Here is a 26,621-nt window from a genome sequence, read left to right as displayed (position 1 = left end):
GTTATTTCTAATCATCTCGGCTGTCGCGGCTTTCAAAAACCTAGCCACAACGCCTTCGCTCATCATGCGGACCATGGTCGCCTGCGGATATAGAGAAAATGGATATCTTAGCATACCAAAAGAAAATTTTGGCATGACCTTCCCTAAAAATCGGACATGTATATGCGTAGTATGCCCAACATTCGCCGAAACGGAAATGAATCAACGTTTCGGCAAAATATTGGCAACTCCATCGCATTTCAAATCCCTGCAAACAAAAACACATGCAACACATGTGTGGAGGCTTCGCATATACAACACATGTGGATCCGGAGGCTTCGCATACAACACACATGCACGTGACGCTTTTCGCGCATGCGCACGTACACATGATATCATCGAGCTTCGCACATAACATATGTGCATGACGTGTGTGCAAGACGATCGGAACCGGTCACACACAAAGCATAAAACCAACAAAGTTACCGATACGGCGAGACCTAGAGTGTTGGATGAGGTAAAAAGTTGAGATTGAGTAGGGTATTGAGCTAAGAAAGCTTCACCATTACTTACCTATGAAGAAAATTAAGTTTACCAACTTAATTTTGGTGAATGAAGAGGTGAAAATGAGGTGGGAAGGAGGGGCAACACGACCAGATCCAGATTTGGTGGGAGGTGGTGGTGGAAGAGTGTTTGGGGAAAGTGGGTGGCACATGTGAGTGGAGGGTTAAAAGCGAGGAAATGGTCCCGGGTAGCGGTGGCGCACCACCTAGCCGTGCGCCACTGCTAGGGTGACATAGCAATGGCGCACGATAAGTGGTGCGCCACTGCTAAGCCTCTCATCTCTAAATGGGCTCCGGCCACCCCCTAGCAGATGGCGCACCGGCTGACATGCGCCATAGGTAACCTATGTAGCGGTGGCGCACCGACGAAGTGCGCCATTGCTAAGCCTATCATCTCTAAACGGGCTCTGGACACCTCCTAGCAGTGGCGCACCTCACCAACGTGCGCCATAGGTAAGAAATGTAGCAGTGGCGCACCCCTCTGACGTGCGCCACTACTAGGTTGGGGGAGGAGCTGGCCTCCTGTCACCACTTACTTATGGCGCACCACTATCAAGGTGCGCCACTACTACTTTGTAACAGTGGTCCACCTTTTTGTGGTGCGCCACTGCTAAGTAGTAGTGGCGCACGGCAGTCATGGTGCGCCACTGCTGGCAGTATTACGGCTAGGCCTTTTCCTAGTAGTGAGAGTTGTACCTTTTTCTTGTAGTGGATGGTAATATGGCGACCTTAGTATCGCGAGGTTTACCCATAATGGAGAATTTGCAGCGAACAATATCAATCCAAGTGAACTTCCAAATAAAGCTATGCTCCCCGGCAACGGCGCCAGGAAATAGTCTTGATGACCCACAAGTATAGGGGATCGCAACAGTCTTCGAGGGAAGTAAAACCCAATTTATTGATTCGACACAAGGGGAGACAAAGAACACTTGGAAGCCTTAACAGCGGAGTTGTCAATTCAGCTGCACATGGAAACAGACTTGCTCGCAAGAGTTTATCAGTAGTAACAGTTTTATAGCGAGTAGCGATGAGTAAAATAACAGCGACGAGTAACAAAGACAGCAGTAGTGATTTTAGTAAACAACGAGGATTAAAATACGTAGGCACGGGGACGGATAACGGGCGTTGCATGGATGAGAGAAACTCATGTAACAATCATAGCGAGAGCATTTGCGAGATAATAATAAAACGGTATCCAAGTACTAATCAATCAATAGGCATGTGTTCCAATTATAGTCGTACGTGCTCGCAATGAGAAACTTGCACAACATCTTTTGTCCTACCGGCCGGTGGCAGCCAGGGCCTCAAGGAAACTACTTGGATATTAAGGTACTCCTTTTAATAGAGTACCGGAGCAAAGCATTAACACTCCGTGAACACATGTGATCCTCACGTCACTACCATCCCTTCCGGTTGTCCCAATTTACGTCACTTCGGGGCCATTGGTTCCGGACGGCGACATGTGTATACAACTTGCAGGTAAGATCATAAACAACGAATATCTTCATGAATCAATAACATGTTCAGATCTGAGATCATGGCACTCGGGCCCTAGTGACAAGCATTAAGCATAACAAGTTGCAACAATATCATAAAAGTAACATCTACGGATACTAGGCACTATGCCCTAACAATCTTATGCTATTACATGACCAATCTCATCCAATCCCTACCATCCCTTCGGCCTACGACGGGGGAATTACTCACACATGGATGGGGGAAACATGGCTGGTTGATGTAGAGGCGTTGGCGGTGATGGCGGCGATGATCTCCTCCAATTCCCCGTCCCGGCGGAGTGCCGGAACGGAGACTTCGGCTCCCGCGACGGAGTTTCGCGATGTGGCGGCGTTACGGAGGGTTTACGGCGACTTCGACTTCTCCCGGTGCGTTTTTAGGTCGAGGCCGATAAATAGTCCGAAGGAGGGCGTCGGAGGCCAGCCGAGGGGCCACACCATAGGGCCGCGCGGCCCCCTAGGCCGCGCCGCCTTATGGTGTGGGGCCCTCGGGCCTCCACTTGATTTGTCCTTACGGCTCCGTCGGTATTGCGGGAAAATAGGGCCTTTCGTCAAAATCCCGAGGTTTTCCTGAAAGTTGGATTTCTGCACAAAAACGAGACACCAGAACAGTTCTAGCTGAAAACGGCGTTAGTCCGTGTTAGTTGCATCCAAAATACACAAATTAGAGGCAAAACAATAGCAAAAGTGTTCGGGAAAGTAGATACGTTTTGGACGTATCACTCCACCACGATAACGAGACTAATGACCTTGTTGGAAGCTGCCAGGTAGAGGAGCATAGGCTCTGACTCATCCGAAGCTTCCAAGATAGGCGGGGAAGAGAGTATATCCTTCAACCCCTGAAGTGTTGCATCTGCTGCGTCGTCCCAGATGAATTTGTCTGTTTTCTTCAGCAGTTTGTACAAAGGTAGTGCCTTCTCGCCAAGATGGCTAACAAATCTACTGATTGCAGCAACGCAACCCGATAATCGTTGCACATCTTTGAGACAAATTGGCCTCTTGATGCACATAATAACCTTGATTTTTTCTGGGTTTACTTCAATGCCTCTGTGAGATACAATGAAGCCAAGGAGTTTTCCGGCTGGTACACCAAATACGCACTTCAGCGGATTCAACATCATCTTGTATCGTCGAAGATTTTCAAAGGTTTCCGTTGAGATCGCTGATCAAGTCGGATCCTTTCCGGGTCATGACCGCGATGTCGTCGATGTAAACGTGCACGTTCCGGCCAATTTGGTCCTTCAAGCATCGCTGCATCGTACGTTGGTACGTGGCACCTGCATTTTTCAAACCAAAAGGCATGGTGACATAGCACTAAGTGCCAAAGGGTGTGATGAACGAGGTCACCTTTTGGTCGGAGTTCTTCATCCGGATTTCGTGATACCCGGAATATGCATCAAGAAAACACAGAAGTTCCGCCCTGCCTTCGAATCAATGACTTGGTCAATGCGTGGCAAGGGGAACGGATCCTTCGGACAATGCTTATTCAAGCCAGAGTAGTCGATGCACATTCTTAGAATTGCAGAATTCTTTTTGGGTACAAGGACGGGGTTTGTGACCCAATCAGTATGGATAACTTCTACTACAAATCTTCCCTCTAGTAACTTTGCTAATTCCATCCCTATGGCACGGTGCTTCTTGTCTCCAAAGTGTCGCATAGCTTGCTTCACCAGTTTTGCACCCGGATTTATGTTGAGGTAGTGCTCAGCGAGTTCCCTTGGTACTCCGGACATGTCAGAAGGTTGCCATGCGAAGATGTCCATGTTAGCTCGTAGGAACTCGACAAGCACGTCTTCCTATTTGGGGTCCAGGCCAGCTCCAACAGACACTTGCTTGGAACTGTCGCCTACCTTGAGGTCGACCTTCTTGGTGTCTATCACGGCCTTGAACGAGGTCTTCTGTTGGAGATATGATTCTTGGTGGTGTGCATCTCATTCAGATCCACCGTGGCCCTGTAGCCTTGCAGCTCCACTCCAGATAGTACTGATTCTGCAAAGGCTTCGCCCTCCTTGCAGTCTCGAGCTTTCTTGTAGTCTCCGGATACGGTGATCATACCGTTAGGACCCGGACTCTTGAGCTTATTGTAGATGTAACATGCCCTTGCGTGAAACTTATGGTAGGTGGGCCTGCCGAAAATGACTTGGTAGGAGCTCTTGAAAGGCACAACCTCAAACGTGATCATCTCTTCGCGGAAATTGTTAACATCGCTGAAGGCCACGGGAAGTTTGATGCTGCCCAGAGAGTTTGCCTTTTTACCCGGAACCACATCATGGAACTCCGTGGTGCTGTGTTTGAGCTGCCTTGGTAAGGTTCATCTTCTCCAGAGTCTCCAGGTACATGATGTTCAGGCTGGCTACGCCGTCCATGAGGCACTTGGAGAAGTCATACCCATCAATGCGGGGACTCACAACCAAAGCATAACACTCTTTGGGGATGACAGTCGGATGATCTGCCCTATCGAAGGTGCAAGGGTTTTCCGACCACTTGACGTATCGCGGCACGGCCGGAAGCGTGGCGTTCAAGATCCGGAGGGCTGATTTTTTGGCCCGGACCGTCGGGGTTCCAAGGAAGGTGTGGTACGCACCCGTACTCTTTTTGACGAAGGGGTTGGATTTGTTAGCTGTGGAACCCTCTTTGGGATCCGGTGAAGCTTTGTCCTCTTCGATTGCCTCGGAACTGTCCTCGTCCTTCTCCTTGTTCTTGCCGTTTCCTCCTTTGCCGCGTGGGCGGTGCTTCCGAGCGCGCTTGTATCTTGCTTCTGGGTCGGTCTTAAGATCGTTGAACCACTTGTAGTTGTGATTGGTGTGAGAGGACTTGCGAGTAGCCGGATCAATATGGGCCAGGCACGGCATGTCCCTATACTCTTCATAAGTTTGGGGAGCACGGAACCCAGCGACGGTGACCTCGTCAGCGCGCTGCTGCCCCTGCTGGATCTGCCACCCCGACCGCGGCCTCTTCCACCTCCTTGACCTTCGCGTTGGAACTTCATGGCTACCATGTCGGATCCGCCGCACTTCTTGTAGGGGTATGGCTGTGGCTAAGAGTTCTCCGCCTACATCGTCATCAGCGGCGGTGTGAGTGCTGGCGATGTTGATCATGTCATCCAACGTCAGTTTATTCTCATTGATAAGGCAAGTTATCTTGTGCCGGAGCAGTCCCCCTCTTTGCAAGCCACCAATGAAAGCTAGCATTGCTGTGCGGTTATCCACATTTTCGCACTCGTTTATTGTTGCTAACCACCGAGTAAGAAAAGCTCGAGAGGTTTCGTTCTTCTTCTGAATACATGCCTGTAGGTCGCTTGTTGTGGCAGGTCTTTTGTAGGTGCCCCTGAAGTGTTTCTCGAAGGCGATCTTCAGGTCAAACTAGCAAAAGATGGAGTTTTCCCCGAGGTCGCTGAGCCAAGTACGGGCTGGACCAACAAGGTACAACTGGAGCATGCAGCAGGCGATATTGGGGGTCCCTTCGGCAAAGCTGACTGCGTTGAAGTAGTCATCAATCCACGTATCGGGTCTTTCACTGCCATCATAATGCTTCATATTTCCGGGTAGCTTGAGGTTCAAGACTTTTGGCTTTGGCTCTTCTCGGATCATCCTGCTAAAGCACTTTGGGCCGACGTATTCATCTCTATACTCGTTGAGATGTTCCCGTGCGTCGCGCGAGCCGTTGCAAAGCGGGAGATTTTGAGGGGGAACGGGATCACCGGCCTCCGCCTCCACCTCCTCCACTAGGTGGTGGGGAGGGAGATCTGCAAGGGGGACGATGAGACCTTTTGCTTCCACCTTCTTGGTCTCCGCATCCTTCTTGCTGTTGACTCCGGCTTCGGTGGCTGCCTTCTCCATGATGGCGGTCGCCTCCCTCGTTCCGGCTTCTGCGGGGCTCGGGCTCGCGTTCTTCGTTCCGGCTCATGCGGGGCTCAGCCGTGCGCTCCTTGTTTCGATTCCTCTGAGGGACCACGTTGTCGCGGATGTTAATTCCACCAGGCCCATGGGGTCTGGTGTTTCCGGCTGGACTACGTCGGCGAGGTGGCAGAGGAGGACGCGGGTTCCGGGGCGGAGGTGACGGGTTCCGGTACTTGTCCCTGCCAGTGTACATCAGGTCATTTCCCTTGTTTGGATCCGTCGGAGGTGCTTTCGAGGGTACAGGGATCGGATTTGGATGTTCTTTGGTTCTTCTTCTGTGCTCCGTGGATCCGGTGCGCAATTCTTCATCACGACGCTCTCTTCCTAAGGCATCCTTCTGCGCGGTGGATACACATAGTATCTGCCTTACTCTGTTGCTTCATTGCAAAAGCGACGAGTGTGCGGAGGTGGTTGATGTCGATTTCCTCATCGTTTTTGGCCAAATCTCCGCATCCTTCAACATATTATCCTTTGGAGTTGCTAGTGGCTGATGGTTGGTTGGGGTGTCAAATTTGATCTTGCGAGGGTGAATGGCTTCCTGTCGGATCCTTTCTGCTTCCTTGTTGGCATCACCTATGATCATCTCCCACCGCTCTCTGAGTGCTTTGGCCTTCTGCAAGTATTCTACGGTAGTGCCCTCTTTCTCCTCGATTCGTTCCAGCAGCTCTTTTGCGTCTTGCCTTTCTTCCAACATTACTACTGCGGTATTGGCAAATCTTACAACGGTAGCCAGCAGTTCTTTCCTTTTGGCTTCTAGAGCTTCCGGGTCTGCGGCTTCTTCCGGAGTTATTGACTTGGTTAGGACTTCTGAGTTTGCAATGGCACCCCAACCTGCCGCCCTAGCGAGCTCTTCTATGGACATGTCTTCCCCGTGTTCGAGGACACGTCCTTCTCCGGGATCCGGCACGATGCGATAGCGCACACGTTGCAGGGTGTGCGGATTTGACGGGCCTGGAATTCTGGCATTGGGCGGAGTTGCTTCTGCGTCAGTTCCTTGCTCCAGCCCAGTTAAGGTCACGAGGACCTCCTTTAGCGGGGCAGATTCTGCCTCAGATTTCTCCTCATCTTCCAACTCCGTCATACACGGTTGTATTCCTCTGTGTCCATGGAGGACGCATCGTAAGATAGTGGGCTTAGGTGGTCGAGTATTGACTCTTCTTTGTCTCCGGCCTCCTCTCGCTGACCGGAGCATTGTTGTCTCCCGCAACCTCTTGCTGATCCGGAGTATCGCTGTTTCTGGCAGCCACAACCTGCATGGGTCCAGCTCCATCCTGAGGAAGGGAGGTTCTGCGCGGTATGTGCGAGGAAGTGCATGAAGTGGCACCTTTGCTTCTCTAACACTCAGGAGACCCAGGCGGATCTTCATTGGTCTTCCACCGTTATTTCCTGCTCGGGGCGGATTGGGTGGGTTTTGAAATTTCCAGATCTAAGGCGGAATCTTCCTTAGGAAGTTCCTGCGACTCAGGTCGGATCTTCACGACTGCTTCCTACTCAGTGGCGGTCGTGTCAGCGTAACTTACCAGGTGTTTCCGTCCGAATCGACAGTCTCGACGATGAAGATGTGAATGTCGCCGATTGGGATGATGGAGAGCTTGATGGGGTCGGTCTTAGCCGGAATCCAGCACTCGTCCCGGGGGACGATCGGAAAGTTCCCGGCGTAAAGGACATGCCCCACAGCGATGGAGTCGTCGAAGCTTCCCGCTGGCCCCACGGTGGGCGCCAACTGTCGTTGCCTATTCAATGGTACCTCGGAGGAGGGATCGAAGAAGAAGTTGGGGCCATCGGGAGGACAAATCTTCTTGTTAATCTCTCCCTTAATCATGGGTGTTTGTTCTGGGCCACTCCTGAACGAACCCAACAAATTGTTAGGTTCCAAGATCGTGCTTGCCAAGTGCGCGATTTTCTCAGCTTTTGCACGTCGACATTAACCCTTGTCTATAGGAATCTGTTTCCGCGAAACGAGGTTCCAAAAACTCTTCCCGAATTATTGGAGGTATTCAGAGATGCTCCTCGCATCCATAACTTTGTGCGGGCTCAACTCACTGCTGGAGCGAGATTTGCCATGATTATGATAAACATTTGTTATCCAAAGTTGGACCTGACGAAGATTGTTGCTGGTTGCCTGGCCAAGAAAACGCGTCGGAAAAATGATATTGACTCAATCGATGCAATGGTAGCCCCTGTAGCTGAATCGATGATAGATGAACTTCTTCGGATGGACTCGGAGTTTTTTACCAAGGGTTCTTATGCTGAACATAAGACAACCAGGGGCTTGTCCGTAGATACTATCTTGGGATTTAACTGACTTGTATTATATTGAAAACCTTGTATCTCACTCTCTTTTTTGTTTTCCCTCCTCTTTTTATATTTCCGAAGGAATTTGTTGTATATTGCTGAGGTCCTTTATATTGTTGAAGCCCCCGAGCCTAACTGAGCGAAGGTTGCACTATTTTCCCTCCTTGAAATCTATCTTTTCTGTTGTAATAAGATATCCTTGTTTGTCCTTTGGATGGATTGCCAATCTTCGAGTATCTTTGATGTCGAAGTTCTATATTTACATGGCGAGGTTTTTAAACCAAGGCGCTTACGATTTTTGATGTGTACACTATATTTATGATTGCTGGCTCTCGATTTTGTTATATTTAGCGAGGTATTAATGTACCAAGGCGAAATATTTCAGTGAATCTACACTGCATGTATTTTGAGACTTGGGCGTTGAGCCCCCGAGCGTGTCGAAAAATAAGAAGTATATCTCCACTATTTTTATTATATTGCAGCACCACGAGCCCGCCTCATTAAAAACCTTTCCCGGCCCCACTCGGTGCCCCGAAAAAGGAAAAGAGTGCGTCCGAAAACTCGTGGGCGTTTCGAGTACATTGAAGTTTTTACAAGGACTATATTTTAGCTCTAGGCGTAGAACCGCCCGAGTTGCGCCACGTTCCGGGGGTTTTGCTCCTCCACCCCTCGTCTTCTTGTCCTTTATCCCGTATGCTCCTCCTCCAATTACTTCGTGACGATATAGGGACCAAGCCATGGTGACTCGAGTTTTTCATGGCTTTTTTGCGTAAGCCGAAGAACTAAGTCCCCCACTTGAAAAGATCTTGGCCGCAAACGTCGACCGTGGTAATTCTTCGAGTCCCGTTGATATTTGGTGACCCTTGATAATACTTCGTCTCGAGCTTCGTCGAGTGCGTCCATATCGTCTTCCAATGCTGTTCTTGAAGCTTCTTCATCATATGCTTGTGACTCTAGGGGAGTCGTGCTCTATTTCTATTGGAAGTACTGCCTCCGCGCCATGAACCGAGAAAAACGGTGTTTCTTGTGTCGCTGTATTTGGTGTTGTTCGGATGCTCCACAACACACTTGGTAGTTCTTCGGGCCAGGTATGTCGAGCTTTTTCTAGTGGTCCCAACAGACGTTTCTTGATGCCATTGCAGATAATGCCATTGGCTTTCTCGACCTGCCCGTTGGTTTGAGGATGTGCAACTGACGCAAAGTGCAGCTTGATACCCACTTCTTTGCAGTAATCTTTGAATTCGTTGGATGTGAAGTTACTGTCGTTGTCCGTGACGATGCTATGAGGCACTCCAAATCGAAGACGAGGCCTTTTATGAATTTTACCGCGGATGCTCCATCCGGCGAATTTATCGGCTTTGCTTCTATCCACTTTGTAAATTTGTCGACAGCCTACTAGCATGTATTCCTTTCCTCCCCGGCCATGATTTGTGTAACTTGCCCACCATATCGAGTCCCCATTGTGCAAAGGGCCACGACAAAGGTATTGGTGCTAGTTCTGCTCGCCGGAGAGTGAGGTTTTGCGGCGAACCTTTGACACGCATCACAAGTCCTTACTATTTCTTTGGCGTCCTCGATTGCTCGTCAACCAGCAGAAGCCTGCCCGAAAACCTTGGCCGCGATAGCTCGACTACTCGCGTGGTGGCCGCATATTCCTTCGTGCACGTCCTTCGAATTACTCTTCCTTCTTCGGGTGTTACACACCTTTGCGAACACCTGAGATACTTCGCTTGTATAGTTCTCCTTTGACCACCGTGAAGGCTTTAGACCGTCGAATTACTCGCCTTTGCTTCAACCGGATCGTCGGGTATTTCTTTCCCGAGGATGTATGATACATATGCTTGCATCCAAGGAACCTCGTACCATCATCACGAGCTCTTGTTCATCTTCGTCCTCCGTGGTTTCTGCGAGGGGTGTCGAGGTTTTTTCTTTTCTCTCGCACCTTTTTTGACTTTGTAGATCTCTCCGATATTTCTTCCCAAAACACTCCGGCGGGACCGGGAGACACTCGCGACCCGATGTTTGCGAGGACGTCGGCTTCATCGTTGCTCAATCTATCGATGTGGTTTACCTCGCATCCATCGAATAGCTTCTCGAGTTCATTGTACACCTCCTTATATGCTATCATGCTATCATTGACCGCATCACATTGGTTCATAACTTGCTCGGGCCACCAATTGTGAGTCGCCAAAGATTTTTAGTCGAGTTGCACCGCATGCTTTTGCCATCTTCATCCCGTGTATAAGGGCTTCATATTCCGCTTCATTGTTAGATGCGTTAGGGAACGTCATCCGAAGGATATACTTCAGTTTGTCGCCTTCGAGTGATATAAGTATGACTCTCGCTCCAGCTCCTTCTACTCTTTTGGACCCGTCAAAATTCATAGTCCAGGTTCTCGACAGTGTCTGGGGGTCCCGTGTTTTGCGACTCCATCCACTCGCGATGAAGTCCGGCAGAACTTGCGACTTGATTGCTTTTCTTTTTTCATACGTGATGTCCCGAGGGGAAAGTTCTATTCCCCAAAGGGAGACACGACCCGTAGCTTCCGGATTGTTCAGTATATTTGACAAAGGAGCCTCATTGACCACTATGATCGGGTGTGCCGAAAAATAGTGGCGCAATTTTCGTGCCGTTGTGAACACTCCATATGCTAACTTCGATACCGAGGATACCTTTGTTTTGACGGCGATAAAACTTCGCCGACGAAGTAGATCGGCCTCCGTACTCCGTGGAGTTTTCCTTCTTCTTCTCTTTCGACAACCAGTGCCGTGCTCACCACTTGGGGCGTGGCTGCGATATATAACGAGAGAGGTTCCTTTTCCTTCTGGTGCCACCAAGATTGGTGGTGTCGAGATTTTGCGCTTCAAGTCTTCGAAAGCTCTGTCGGCTTCTTCGTTCCACCGGAATTTGTCTCCTTGTTTTATCAAAGCGTAAAATGGTAATGCTTTTTCTCCTAGCCCGGCGACGAATCCGCTCAAAGCTGCGACTCGCCCAGCTTAACTCGTTGTATCTCTTTCAACTTTGTTGGCTTTCTCATTGTTACAATAGCTTGTATTTTATCGGGATTTGCTTCAATCCCTCTTGCTGAGACTAGAAACCCCAAGAGTTCTCCTGCTGGGACACCAAAGGAACACTTCGTCGGGTTCAACTTCAGGCAGAACTTGTTAAGGTTGTCGAACGTTTCCTTTAGGTCCTCTATCAGCGTTGATCCTTCTTTTGATGTGATGACGACGTCGTCGATGTATACCTGCACGTTTTTCCCAATCTGTGTCGCCAGGCACTTTTGCATCATCCTCTGATATGTTGCTCCCGCATTTTTTAGACCAAAGGGCATTGTTCTATAACAAAACACGCCATAAGGTGTAATGAACGCGGTCTTTACTTCATCTTCTTCTTTTAACCTGATCTGGTTGTAACCAGAATACGCGTCCAGGAAGGAAAGACGTTCGCATCTAGCCGTGGAGTCGATAATTTGATCGATCCTCGGGAGGGAAAGTGATCCTTTGGACAATGTTTGTTGAGACACGTAAAGTCGACGCACATGCGAAGGACCTTAGTGTTTTTCTTTGGCACCATCACGGGATTTGCTACCCATGTGGCTTCTGTGAATATCTCTTTGATGAAACCAGCTTCTTGTAGTCGATTTATTTCTGACAGCATAGCTTTGTGGTTTGGTTCCGAAAAACGCCGCAAAGGTTGTTTGATTGGTCTCGCTGTTGGATCTAATTTTAGGTGGTGCTCGGCAAGTTCCCTGGGTACTCCTGGCATGTCAGCTGGACACCATGCGAAGATTTTCCAGTTCTCACGGAGGAACTTGACGAGCGCGCTTTCCTATGCGATATCCATGTTGTTTGCAATGGATGTCGTCTTTTTGGATCTGTCGGGTGAATCTGCACCTCCTTAGAATTTTTCTCTGTGTTGAAAGTTGATTCTTTATTTGGTCTTCCAACGTCTGGCAGTACGTCGTAATCAGTCATGCTTTTCGACGCCAAGTATTCAGCTTGCATCCCGAAGGTTTCTGATAACCGATGGAAATCCTTGTCGCACTTGTCAGCTAAGGCGAAACTCCCTTTGACCGTGATTGGTCCCTTGGGTCCAGGCAATCTCCATAACAGATATGTATAGTGTGGTACTGCCATGAATCTAGCATATGCTGGTCGTCCCAACAAAGCGTGATACTGTGATGGAAAATCCACGACTTCAAACTCCAGTTTCTCGATTCTATAATTTTCTCGGGTTCCAAACTGAACGTCGAGGTTGATCTTTCCCAATGGGTAACTTGGTTTCTCCGGTGTGATGCCGTGGAACCTTGTATCCGTTGGCTTCAAGTTTGCTAAGGATATGTTCATTTTCCTCAATGTATCTGCATACATAAGGTTTAAGCTGCTGCCGCCATCTATGAATACTCGAGAAACATCAAAGCCCGCAATAACCGTCGGCGTAATGAGTGCTCGACCGCCCTGGTCGAGGAACTTGCTGCGGGTGGTCCGCTATGGTAAAGCCGATGTCTTGCCCTGACCAATTGAGGTACTCAACTGTTGGTGGAGGCATTTTCTCTGCCATGAACACTTGTCTCGAGATTACTTTTTGAGTTCTGTTGGACGGCCTTCCCTTCTGAATCATCGACACTGCTCCGTTTGAGTTAGGATCAACGTAAGGTGGTGGTGGAGGTGCTGCCGCTATTCTGAGCTGATGCCGATTGTCGTCTGTAATCGCGGGAGGTGGCGGTAGGTGAACTTCGCTCCTGGGCTCCCGAGGGTTTCTCTGTGGCCGCTCGAGCGTGAGCATTTTCTCGCGTATCTCGAACATTGCCCGAAAATTTCGACAGTCTTTCTGCGGCAGTGCCCCGACCGTCTTTTTCCGTTCGTCGTCGAGGAAGAAGTGCATCCGGCACGGTCCGTTCAGCATTTCTTCTGGGGACACAAAAGGTCTTGGAAACCTCGGCCCACTATTTTGTCTCGTTGCGGGAGTCGTCCCTATTATCGCTTCGCTGTTCATTGCTTCTCCGATAATCATCTCCGTTGTTTCCTCCCGCACCGGCTCGGAATCCAGCCGAAATTTGCCCCGGAGCGTCGTAGTTCGCGTACCGCCGAGGAAATCGTCGCCTCGATTGATAATTTCGACCACGGTCCTCCTCTGGCGACCTGTGTCGCTTATTGTGGACAGCGTCTTCTCCGTCTGCCCATCTATTTGCTATCTCCATCAACGCGGATACTGTTTTTGGATTGGTCCTTCCCAAGTCCTCGACAAAATCTCCACGCCTAATTCCTGCGACAAACGCATCTATTGCTCTCTCGTCAGATATATTTTCTCGCCGAGTTTTTTATGATGTTCCACCTTTGGATATATTTTCTCATTGACTCATCTGGCTTTCGTCGACATGCCCTCAGCTCTTCTAACGACGCAGGTTTTTTGCACGTGGACCTGAAGTTCTTGACGAATACGTCCTCGAAATTTTCCCAGCTGTCGATGGATCCTGGCGGAAGTTTTTTGATCCAAGATCGTGCGGCTCCACTTAAGTGTACCTGAATACTTTGCATGGCTGTTGCTCTAGTTCCTCCAAGCTAGCTTCACCGTCTCGAGGTAATCAATTAGCCAGTCCTCCGGATCTTGCAGGCCGTCGAACTTTTTGAAGTGATCGGGTAACTTGAATCCTGAGGGGACTCGAGTTTTTCGGACTCTTCTCGTGAAGCACGGTAGACCGCACATATCCTCGTCATTAAGCTCCGGGACTGCCGGTGATCCCTTCTGCTTTGCCTTGCTCTATCGACCCTTGCTTGTGCTCCCGTATCTCTTGCTCCACTTGGTCCTTCAGGAGCTGCCGCCGTTGCTGCCGCAGGTCGTGGACTATTTTGCCTTGCCGTTCCTTCGGGAGGCGTTGCTACGAACGCTGTCCCCATAGCTCCAACCCCTGCTAACGCCATGTTATATAATGTTTCCCTTGGATCTCCTGGGGGTGGCCTGGATGCAAGGATGTAAGCTTGTGTCGCCATATACCCAGCTTTCGGTGTCTTAGGGATAATATTTCCTCTTGTATCTATCGACATAAAAGACATGTCGAGGTTTTGAACCAAGTGCTCTCTTTCTCGCTTCGGGTATGTGTTGTAACCTTGATCTTCCTCTCGTTGCGAGCCTCCCTGTGGCTATCACCCGAAACTCTAGATTGTCCACTTAGATCTGCCTCTTCTCCCCGCCGGATGCGTGCTGCCTCCTTTCTCCCGTTCAACTCAGCTCGTTTGTTTTTCTATTTCTCGGCAGCTTGTGCGAGCCTATATTGATAAGCTTGCAGCTCTTGAGCTGTGGTCGTCGTCGTCATTGGCTCCGAACCATCTAGGGCTTTTGCCGCTCTATCCCAAGCTGCCTCGTGGAAGTTGAACTCGACGCGTGGTGTGGGCCCGACATATTTAGTGCCCATACCTCTCCTTAGATCCGAGGGATCGACAAAAGGATTTCCCAACTCGTCGAAAGCCTCCGATGTTTCCTCTTGATTTTCGATAGCATAAATCCGATGATATTTGGTACTCGCATCTATGTTGGGTTTGGTGACATCATTGTTGAGATTGATGAAGACCTTGCCCATCGTGATGGATTTGTCGATGAAGTCGTAACTGTCGACATCGCTTGAGCCATCGCTTATATATGAGTCCGCAGATGACTCAAACGATGTGTCATTGAAGATCTTGGCGAGTTTCTCTCTTGTTCTGATGCTGACGTAACGTGTTGCCGAAGTTTCTTCTTCTGACTCAGTTGACGATGCATAGCTTGAAAAATCAGAATCGACCGCCGACGATCCCGACGAAATCGGAATTTCGACACGATACGATCCTTCCTTCTCGACGCGAAAGTGGAACCTTCCGAACGTCATCTCCAAGGGCTCCGCCATATACGCATATGCATCCAAACGGGAGGGTGGGTGAGGAACAAAATCAACAAGACCAGCAGCGATCTCGTTTACCTCGATCCATAGTGTTGCTTCCGGTTGACGATGTCGAAGATCTTGAACGTGCCATCGAGATCGGATCCTTACGCCTCTAATTCCTACGTACGGCGCCAATTGACAAGGGATTAACTTATCAATGCCTATGGATTGTAGGCTAGGGTTTAGTTAGAAGTAGAGGGCAAGTAGATCTCGAAGGTTTCAGCCGAAAAGTACTCGACGATTATGAAAACTAGGGTTTGCGTGACGAAGGATTCGATGATCTCCTCGTCCCTCGACTCCCCCTTTATATAAGAGGTGGAGCCGAGGGTTTCGTTTTGTGCAAGTTACAGAGTCCGGGACGGTTTCTAACTCATCCCGCCAGATTTACAAACAACACTTCCTATTACAATTCTACTTTCCTTAACACATCTTGGGCTCTCGAATCTTCTTATTCTTCGGGTAGTGGGCCTTCGATAAACCCCGGGTACTATCTTTGGCAGGCCCATTTGGGATGCCTATGTCAACGAGGACCTCCTTTAGCGGGGCAGATTCTGCCTCAGATTTCTCCTCATCTTCCAACTCCGTCATACACGGTTGTATTCCTCTGTGTCCATGGAGGACGCATCGTAAGATAGTGGGCTTAGGTGGTCGAGTATTGACTCTTCTTTGTCTCCGGCCTCCTCTCGCTGACCGGAGCATTGTTGTCTCCCGCAACCTCTTGCTGATCCGGAGTATCGCTGTTTCTGGCAGCCTCAACCTGCATGGGTCCAGCTCCATCCTGAGGAAGGGAGGTTCCTGCGGTATGTGCGAGGAAGTGCATGAAGTGGCACCTTTGCTTCTCTAACACCTGGGAGACCCAGGCGGATCTTCATTGGTCTTCCACCGTTATTTCCTGCTCAGGGGCGGATTGGGTGGGTTTTGAAATTTCCAGATCTAAGGCGGAATCTTCCTTAGGAAGTTCCTGCGACTCAGGTCGGATCTTCACGACTGCTTCCTACTCAGTGGCGGTCGTGTCAGCGTAACTTACCAGGTGTTTCCGTCCGAATCGACGAGCCTCGACGATGAAGATGTGAATGTCGCCGATTGGGACGATGGAGAGCTTGATGGGGTCAGTCTTAGCAGGAATCCAGCACTCGTCCCGAGGGACGATCGGAAAGTTCCCGGCGTAAAGGACATGCCCCACAGCGATGGAGTCGTCGAAGCTTCCCGCTGGCCCCACGGTGGGCGCCAACTGTCGTTGCCTATTCAATGGTACCTCGGAGGAGGGATCGAAGAAGAAGTTGGGGCCATCGGGCGGAGAGTCCTCGGGACGGTGGTACGCGATTTACCGAGCTTCGGAACACCTGCACGGTGACAGGGCCTACTGCTGCTTGTCTGGAATTATCTGGGTGCTTTCGCGTTATTACAATGAGTTGTGGTTGTGCCTCTAGGGCTCCCGTGATCCGGCTTATAAAGGCGCAAGGATCTAGGGTTTACACAGAGAGTAGCCGGAATACAAGTCGCCTAACTACGGAATATTACATTGCCATGCATGTCAAGGATCCGCCTTCCCTTATACGCCGTACTGGATCCGGCTACCCCTGATGGGCCAGGCCGAATCCGACTTCTAGAGTTGGTCGGTGGATCCGGCTCCTCGTTCCTAAGCTGGACTTCATCCATTTTGATCTACAACAACTGGGCCCTCTGATGGGCCATACGCCACCATCACCATCTATGGGCCACCCGGTCTTGCCGGATCTAGGTATTGTTGATGGTACACCCATGAAGTATACCCACAACACTCGGGGATCCACACGGTTTGTAGGCCAGACTTTCCGCTGACACCTTCTGTCATGTCGGCTTGTCCTTGCCCTCCACTGTGGCTACCACACCTGACTACCCTCAGCCTCCCAAATGTTTACTTCCGATCTTGCATGTTTACCATTTATTTATAGTAATGATATACACTCTAAGCATCGATTCTATCTGACTATTATATTCAATCGCTCAAGTTTGTTGGTGGCAAGATTGGATCAGTGATTTATATCATTTTTGTTTATGAGTTAGATCCATGATTTATTTAGGGCAGATGTACATACATGTTACTTAGATCTATTTTATTATATTATATGAACATGATACAATATATATTTATTTAGGCTGGATGTAAAAAAATATGTTAAGTAGATCTATTTATTCTCACATGATAATTGTTTTGTCTCTTGGTGAGCATTTTATCTCTAGGTCAACTAGATGTACAAATCTGTTTACATTACCATTTTTTCTACATGTTTCATATGTTTAACTCTAGGTAGAATTTTATAACAGGGATAATAGTTTAGGAAAACTACATAAGAAGAGTTGGTTACCGATCTTATGTCACGGTCTTAGCATCTACAATGAACAAATAGACAAAATCGGAACCAAGAGGGCAGGTGTGTGATGTAGTGCATGTGTGCTCCTCGTCACTCACACCCCTTATCACCTGGTATGGCCTCCTCACACTCTACAGACAATAGTAAGTCCACTAATCATTTCGACTAGAACCTGCACGTAATTCTACCTTTTCAATGTCTTTATTCTCACATGATAAATATTTTGCACAGTTTTCCAGTCTTGTGCTTAGGGTCCCAAGCCCTGCAATGTGGCTGGTGTGAGGTACTAGAGGGTCAAGTGTCTCTCTTTCATATAGCACATCATGATCACAAGGTCTTAAGTGTGTCATTCTTCTCAAATGCATGATCCTCCATGCTAACGAAAGAGTAAGTATATATGCTGAAAATTCGTAATTAATCTATTTGATTTAATCATATGAGTGTTTCACTTCCTTATTCAGGAAATGCATGCAATATATGTTTTAGGGAACCGCCTCCAAATTCCCCTCCAATTTCTAAGCACGAAACTTGCGAGTAGGATTCAATAAAACCTACAAACCAGAGTCTTAAAAGGCTGTGGCAAATCTATCAACGGGAACCTCTCTAGGATACAACGACGTAACAAAGAATTACTCATCTGTATAGCTAGCAACTGAATATATATATCGAAATGTGTATATACATGTGTTGTATCAAATATACGATCAAATATAATAAAATTTTGCTATTGTATTTTGTGGAAATATTGCATGGGTTACTAGTAAAGCTAGGGATGCAGATGCTACTAATAGATGCTGACTAAAATTGTTTGCGATTTTTGGTTAAAGCAGAAGATTATGTTAAATTCAAAGTGTGCGGAATAGGTAAACTCAGATGACTAATCTGTTATATTGTGATCCAAATTCATATACTAAAGGGAGGCTAACTTCGGATCGAGCGAGGCCCGTCGCCTATATATACATCTTGTAAGCCGCCGGCTAGGGTTAATTATATTATAAGATAACCCACGGCGTTTGTAAACACTCCCCGATATAGTGAAGTTTTGCTGGCTAGCGCCCGTGGTTTTTTACCCTTCTATATTGAAAAGGGTTTTCCATGTTAAATATTGTATCTCCGCTGCGTTTATCTTTATCGTTCTTCGTTATTTACTTGTCGCTTTTATAACATAATCATCTATATAACCATAGTAAACACACACGACTGAAGTAACAAAAGCATATGCGAAGGCTTCCCGGTTTTGAGACGATTTCCGTTACGGAATCGTGTGCGAAACGAGACCCTGTCCTGGACGGCTTCATAAACCATATACGCTGCAGACACACATCTTCTATCCTTGTATAATGATGGCTAGGTAAACAGTGTGTAACGGCCATTATAGCCGTGTGTGAAATCTTATCCGTACTAGCGAGCGTTGGGCTGGTGGCTAGTTGTCGTGTGGAGTGTTGTAAATTGTAAGTGTGGCGTTCCTGGCGATGTCTGTGTTGTATACAATGTTGTGTCACTCGCCTATTCTTCTACGTGTCAGATACGTCTCCTAGGACGTATCGTTGACACATTTCGCGTTTCCACGTTTGCGGTTTGCTGAAGCAAAGCTAATCTGCACAAGAAAGCCCCCTTTGCTTGAAAGTTGGAACCATAGTGTTGTTAGCTTTCAAGGCACCGATATGAATCAGCTGATGGAAACAATCGTCCTTCCTCCGCTCCTGACCTAGCAGCCGCCCTCCTCCTCTCCCGCCCCACTCCCGAGCGAAGGCGGAAGATCCGCCCGCCTCAAGCAGCCGCCACCGGACCGCCGCACCTCAGCCGCCGCTGCTGCCGGCCTCGGCCCTGGCCTTGGCCCCGGTCATAGCCCCGGCCCCGGCCCCAGCGGTGGTGGCAGCGCCCCTTCCATCGAACGACGAGGGGGAGGAGAGGGTTTCCACAACGGCGTTCCATGGGAGGTGATGAAGCATCGGTGGAGGAAGCTGGACGGCACGGCTACTTGGCCGGGGCCTGATGCTCTCCGTCGGTAGCCATGGAGGATTCGGTGGAGCGGTGACGGCCACCGCCCCCGGTGACAGTTCGGTGGTGGTACGCATGATCCGCACCGCCGTTCCCTTCCATGGTGATCCGGCATGAGGAACTGACGGCATGGGGGCTGCTGGTATTGCTTTGTTTTTGGTGACGGTCCTCGATATTCTCGCAAGCGAAGATGAAGATTTACCGAAAGTCAGTTTGCCTTGATCTGGCTGGAGAGATGAGTTCCGGAAAGCTCCGTCGGCGAATGAAACAGTGCATCTTTTGCCTGGAATTTGCTGGATCAGGTGGTATTCGGTCGCGCGCACCCATGTTTTTATTCCGACCGTTTGGTTCTGGAGGGAGCGACGCGAAGATCTATTCTGTTTTAACATCAGGTGACTTTTTGGTCCATGATGAAGTCAAAAGAAGGAATATCATGAAGGCCAGATTGGTGAACTGGCTAAAGGAGGTTCGAGTGTCCATGATGCTGAGGGATTTGCTTGGCGTTCCGGGCTCCGCAACAGTGATATGCATGTGGATGCGGCAGCACAGGTGAAGTTCAGAGTCTTACATCTCAGGGTGAAAACCCAAGGTCTGGTCTTAACTGGTTGTGGCTGGCAATGGCCTTGTTGGAGGCATTGTTTTGAGAGTGGGGACTATCTTCAGGGTGAAAATCTAAGACCTTTGGTCGAGCGACGACGGTGTTGGTGCACTGTTCTCTTTTTGGAGGTGTCGCTTTTGGAGAGTTTGTATTTCAGGTGTTGTCACGGTGGTGGTTGTATTGCTGTTGCTAGGTCTAGAATGCTGTAGCGGGACTTTTATTTCTTAGTTTTCTTTACCTTTTTTGGTTGTGTGCATCCATACTGTTATAAAAGCGACAAGCAAATAACGAAGAACGATAAAAGAAAACACAGCAGAGACACGAGATTTAACGTGGAAAACCCCTTCCAACACATAAGGGGAAAAAACCACGGACGCTAGCCAGCAAAACTTCACTGTATCGGGGAGTGTTTACAAACGCCGTGGGTTATCTTATAATCTGATAAACCCTAGCCGGCGGCTTACAAGATGTATCTATAGGCGGTGGCAACGATCCGTACCGACGACGGGCCTCGCTCCGCTCGTCAGAAGTTAGCCTCCCTTTAGTATATGAATTTGGATCATAATATAACACATACTGCCACTAGGATGAGACGTTGTTGCAGAGGCCAGATGTAATTGGTATCTTTTGATATTAATATATTTCCTTTATCTAAAAAATGAATCAGCTGATGAAGCAAAATGTTGCTAAATAAACTGAATAAATCCGGACCAAAACTGTCGGAAAGAATCGAGTGAAATGATTGGTCATCGGAGGAAATCAGAAGCAAACCAGATCATTGCCTAGGAGAACAACTTGTACACAGTTCATTGTGTGCACAGCTATCTACTAGATCGATCATGTCATCTGGCAGAGGGTCGCGCTTGTCTTTGGAATCACATATCTTCTTGTTCCGTATCCGTAGCAATCAACAAATTGCCACTGTCAGGATCAATGTTTGTATCTATACAATACCTATGAGTAATACAATTAGGGTGGCTCAGCACCCTACCCTTATTCAAAAAAGGTCCCCAGACCCTGGCAACACCTGACCGGGTGGGGCATCGCGAGCCTGCTTTCTGCGCAGAGGTTTTCCCACGTAAGGTACGTGATATTCCTAGCTGGAGTATCCAAGATCACGCAGTTGCTTGAGGAGCTCGATCTCTCGCCAATATATGAGCTACGTTGATGGGTTTCTTCCCCTCTTCGACCTAGTTTTTTTTTTTGATTCATTTGAAATTACGCAGACAATGTTTGTCTGATCAAATCTAAGATAAATAAACGGAGCATCAATTACAGAGTTCCATAAATTTAGAAGTAGCCATATAATTTTAATTAAAAAAGATGAATATGTTTACTTTGCTAATCGATGGACCGTAGTATCCAATGGTCCATGTTTTGCTCCTTTTTATCTAGCTCTTTGGGTCGTCAATAGGGAGAATTTCATACCTGAATTATAAATAAAAATCCAACAAGAGAGATACTCCTTTCATTTGCGTACAAGTGTATTGGTTTATTTATGACTTTTGCTAAAACAAATATAACATACGTAAGCATTGGTAGAGGCTGGAAAATGAACTCATCACATACTCTCATCTATACAAGGCCACCTCGTTGGGCCTAACTTTGACCATAGACCAACATAATATATGTTGCATGCATGCCACAAAATATGCCACCGGAAGCTCCCTTCAAATGGAAATCCAATAATATACTTGTTGTAGAATGTAACTTATATTTTGTTGTTCAAATCAATGGTTAACGATAGGAAAAAATGGTGTCTTTGCATAGTACAGATTTGCTCAAGAGGTGCATCGCACATCACAAAGTTGCATGATCTTGCCATAAAGATCCGAAAAAGGTGTCGATAATTTGTAGGGGGCATAATGAGGGGTAGGTGTATTTTGGCATTTACTTGACTAAATTTTTAGCTAGGATCTTTATCCACCCACTTCTCTTTAGCTTTCTCAACATTAAACCTTGCTTTCTCCATCCCAAGCACATGGAGGTGTTACCACCATTGCTGAGCTCTTCCTCCTCCACCGCTTCCTCCCCGACCTGGTGCAACGCTAACCACAACATGGAGTGCCACTACAGCCTTCTTGATCGATAGTGAAATTCACCACTACCACCCTCCTCTTAGTCTACTTGCCATGTTGACATATGTTTACTCTTGCTCTTTGACATGTCTCTCTAGTCACTGTCCCATCATTCTTCCAATCTCTCTGGTAGCGGCGTACCGCCTCACCACTTTGTGCAAACATTTCACCTCTCCCTCCCTTTCCCACTTTCAAGGTTAGCAGCCACCCCATGTATCTAGCGAGCACACGGAAAAGAGGTAAATCTACCGAAATAAGCCCCTCCCTTCAAAATTTAATTCCCTAATAAACATATAATGATCCGTAAATAACAGGTTTTCTAATTAATAGTCGATTGGGGATTCCTTAGCTACGAGTTGATGTTCATAACCTTTAATCCGATGTTGAGACCCGTGCAAAATTTCATGCCTTTTTGTACTCAATGAAAAATCACTATATTTTATGCAAGTACTAGAAAAACAAATTCTTTTAACAAAACGAACACATACTATTGCATTTGTATGAACAAATTAGTAAAATCTTCTTAGACAAGTCACTTTTATTTTTGTACCTAGATGAAGAATTAATTAATTCCGCCGAGACACAGATAAACTCATAATTATGTTGGACATACTGGACACCTCCCTCTTAACATGGACATAACACATTTCCTCGAGAGAAAACAACATGGGAGCATTTATGAAAGATACGCTCGCAATAATACATGCGCAAACACAGGGGTAACTGTTTGGCGGTCAATGGAATCTCTGGCACCAGACACCACTCATGCTGTTTGCGTACGGTGGTGCCCTTGAAATGCACATTTCTGGGCAGAACATTATTCTCGTACAGCCCACTCGATCGCAGAAGCGAGCTTTATTGCCCAACAGATAAGAGGAACGAACTCATCACATCATCGGGCAATCATTCTGCCTGCTGTTCATCCCCGACAAATCTCTCGACAAGTGTACCACACGGCACACGGTGAAACAGTAACACCATGTGAGCGTAAGGATTCGATCGAGACACACACAGCAGCTGCTGCATGAATGCATGTAAAGCAAAATCCGTGAATCAATGAATCTACAAGTACGCACGTACTGTACTGGCTCCTAAAGTAAGTGATCAGAGCCAGTATACAGAGCGCGCGCCAGTTTTGATATAGAGCTAGCAGCTATAGCTATCTTGTCCTTCCTTGTTCGCCCTTCGCAGCGGACAAGGGGTTTGCATGCAGGGTACAATCACATTCACAGTGTCACTTACAGTACGATGCTAGTAGCAGTAGAATAGAATGGATTCCATGGCAGGAACACGACATGCGCCGCAGCGCGCGCGCTCACATGCACGCACGGCGCTCTCCTCGGTGGCATCGGCCATCAGCCATCAGCCATCAGCTAGCTCGAGCTGCTCAGACGACCGCCCATGGCCTCCTCCTCCCCCTCCCGCTGTATCCTGCCAAGGATCTCGTGCACGGCGGCCGCAATGTCTTCCACAGAGCTCAGCTTGGAGCCATCCTCCACCTACCGTACGTGCACAGCGAAAACGATCGATGTCATCAGCACTCACACCATCGTACGTACGCCGTTCTTATATAGAAATGGAAACAAAACGTCGACGTGTATTATCGCTCGAAGTGTCGATTTGTCTCCATCGAACATGAGCATAAACTAAATTAAGTGTCGTACTGGTACCAAAAAAAGGTTAATTACCTTGAGGCTGAAAGAGTAGAGGACCATGGCGTCGACGGAGGTCACGTTGAGGTGGAGCGGCGGGATGCGCAGCTGCTGCATCCCGGCGATGAGCTTCTGGAGCTGCTTCGGCCGCCGCGGGGCGAGCACCTTGAGGCTCGCGTGGCCTTCCACCATGGTCACCTCGATGTCGGCCACGGCTGTCTCGCTCTTGACCACGTTGCTCGCGGAGCTGCCGTCGCTGGCAGTGGGAGCGTCGATGTTGTTGCACGAGGTGGAGTACTGTGGGAATGTGAAGAAGCTGGCAAAAGGGGATCGGTCGTCGTCCGTGCTTCCGCTGCGGTTCTTGACGCTCTTTTGGACTTCGAGTGATTGGAGGAGCTGTTCGAGCTCCTTCACGTAGTTGATTGCTCCTCCAACGATGGATGCTTGGTCGCCCTAACAAATTAAATGCGAATGAATTAACACACGATTACAATCCATCATTACATTACCAAAAGTTATTGTTATACAATTTTTATTGATAATATGGCTACTGCCTTTTCTGTCAAGGGGGTGCAATATTGAGCAAGATGGATGTACCTACGACGCGGAACAACAATGATAATAGAGGCGGTAGCAAGTCGATGCTAGAAAACCAGCAACACGGAGCGGCATCAATGATGGATCTAAGGATTGACGTTCAAGGTGCGGGGCTAGGGTTGCTGGTGGGGAGTAAGGATGAGATGGCGGGGAATGAACAAGGCCCGTAAATCGACAAGGGGAAGACAACCAATTGGACTTGGAAGGAATAGGAGAATTCGATGTGTACACACATGACAAAGTAGGCACCAATGATGCCGATTGACATTGAAACAAAGGCGACAATGGACCAATAAGGAGGGATCGATGACAAAAACGTGGATCAAGGTCCACGATGTACGATTAGGGTTGGGGTAGGCCGGAGCACTGGTGCCTATGGTAGTAGAGTGATTGTTGGGGTATCTGGTGAACCGAACATGGTGTTTGGGTAGGGAGAGGGCGGCGAGACACCGCGCTAGCGACGCCGGCGACGGAAGGGGAAGACAACTATTTGGAGAAAAATAGGGGGTTGTATGTGTAAAAATAAAGATGATGAGGCATGAATCTAGATCAAAATGGTCAGAAAATTAACATACGAATTAAATGTGTATTGTTCATTACTTTCTCATCTGATTATCTAGTAATACGGAAAAATTGATTAATCGTCGATTACATACACATAGGAACGACAAAGGCCGGCAAAATCGACTTCGGAAGGGAAAGATAATCAGTTGGACTTGGAAGAAATAGGGGGATTGTATGTGTAAACACATGGCAAGGGAGGCAGCAATGATGCCAACAATATTGAAAAAAGGCGACCATGTGCCGATGTAGAGGCATCGAGGATAGTAAGTGGACCGAGATCCACGGTGTTCGCTTAGGGTTGGGGTAGGAGCACAGGTTCCTGTGGTGGTAGAGCGATTGTTGGGGTAGCGGCCAAACCAGCCATGGTGGTTGGGTAGGGAGAGTTCCGCGAGACACCACAGTAGCTGTGCCGACCACGGAAGGGGAAGACAACTATTTGTAGGCATGGCCATCCACGGTGTGTGATTAGAAGACTATGCACATCGACGGATGCAGGCCGGGGTCATATTCCCCTATTCGAAAAACGATGTGCGATTAGGGTTCGGTGGGGGCACCGGGGCCACAGGGGTAGAGTGATTGTTCAGATGGCGGCTAGACCAGACATGGATGTTGGGTAGAGACTAGGCGGCGCCCGAGGCTAAGAAGGGGAAGACAATTATTTTGAACATCATTGGGGATTTGTATGTGTAAGAATAAAGAGGATGAGCCATGGATCTAGATCCAAATTTTCAGAAAATCGTCTAGGTGGTGAAAAGTTAGCAGACGAATGAAATGTGTCCTCCTGTAGATTAGTTGCTCATCTGATGATGATCTAATAATATGGAAAAGTTGATCAATCGTAGATTATACATACACATAGGTGCGTACCCTTTGAGCGTATGAGGAGGGCATGAGGGATCGGAGCGCGGCGAGGTAGTCGTTCATCTGGCGGCGGCGGTTGCGCTCGACAGCAATGTGTGTCCTCCGCTGGCTCTCCACCTCCTCCTTGTTCTTGACGATCTTGGTGCGGCGCCGCTTCCTCCTCCCCGCGGCAGCCGCGGGCTCCGGCCCCGCCGCCGCCGCCTTGCTCTCCGTGGAAGCTTCCGAGAGGTCCCAGCTGGAGACAGGCTCCCACTGATCCTCCGCATTGGGCACAACGTCCCAGTCCGCGAAGAGGTCACCGGGACCGCCGGCGCCGGCGCCCACCGCGTCGCACCACGGCGCGAGCGCGTAGGGCGAGTCCCTGCCTGCGCCGTAGCCGAAAAGGCCTTGCGCGTACACCACGGCCTCCAGCGCCATGCGGCAGCTAGTTAGCGGCAAGCTAAAGAACGGCCTGTCTTCCCTTGACGACGGTCTAACGGCCGGAGATTGAGAAGACGAGCTAATATTACAAGTGGACAGTAGCAGACGACACAAGTCCCTGAGACCGGCAATTGTGAGGAGGGAGGCGGGGGCGGTCGGCGTTTTTATAGGAGCAGGCTAGCGGGCCGGGAGACGGCGCGCGGGGACAAGTACGAGCAAGGAGGAGGGGACCATGAGAGGGTGTTGGTGGTGACGTGGTGGTGCTGCTACAGTACCTCTTCCGGGAAAGAATCAACCCAGGCGCGCCGCGACGGAACGGTTTAGGTA

At 48.6% G+C, this 26,621-nt stretch overlaps 1 protein-coding gene across 1 annotated transcript; it reads right to left on the bottom strand.

Moving 5' to 3' along the window:
* Positions 1–23,573: 23,573 nt before the first annotated feature.
* Positions 23,574–26,291, bottom strand: LOC124694894 (transcription factor bHLH96-like). Its single transcript, XM_047227821.1, has 3 exons — positions 25,881–26,291; positions 23,889–24,305; positions 23,574–23,699 (listed from the first exon to the last, which is right to left on the bottom strand). Exons 1-3 carry the CDS (start codon positions 26,289–26,291, stop codon positions 23,574–23,576), a joined length of 954 nt encoding a protein of 317 aa, XP_047083777.1.
* Between the last annotated feature and the right edge of the window lie 330 nt (positions 26,292–26,621).

Source organism: Lolium rigidum, chromosome 3 (assembly GCF_022539505.1).
Source record: "Lolium rigidum isolate FL_2022 chromosome 3, APGP_CSIRO_Lrig_0.1, whole genome shotgun sequence".
In the NCBI taxonomy this organism is placed as follows: domain Eukaryota; kingdom Viridiplantae; phylum Streptophyta; class Magnoliopsida; order Poales; family Poaceae; genus Lolium; species Lolium rigidum.
The sequence above is the reverse complement of the archived record's forward strand: the minus strand, read 5'-3'. Positions and strand labels throughout refer to the sequence as shown.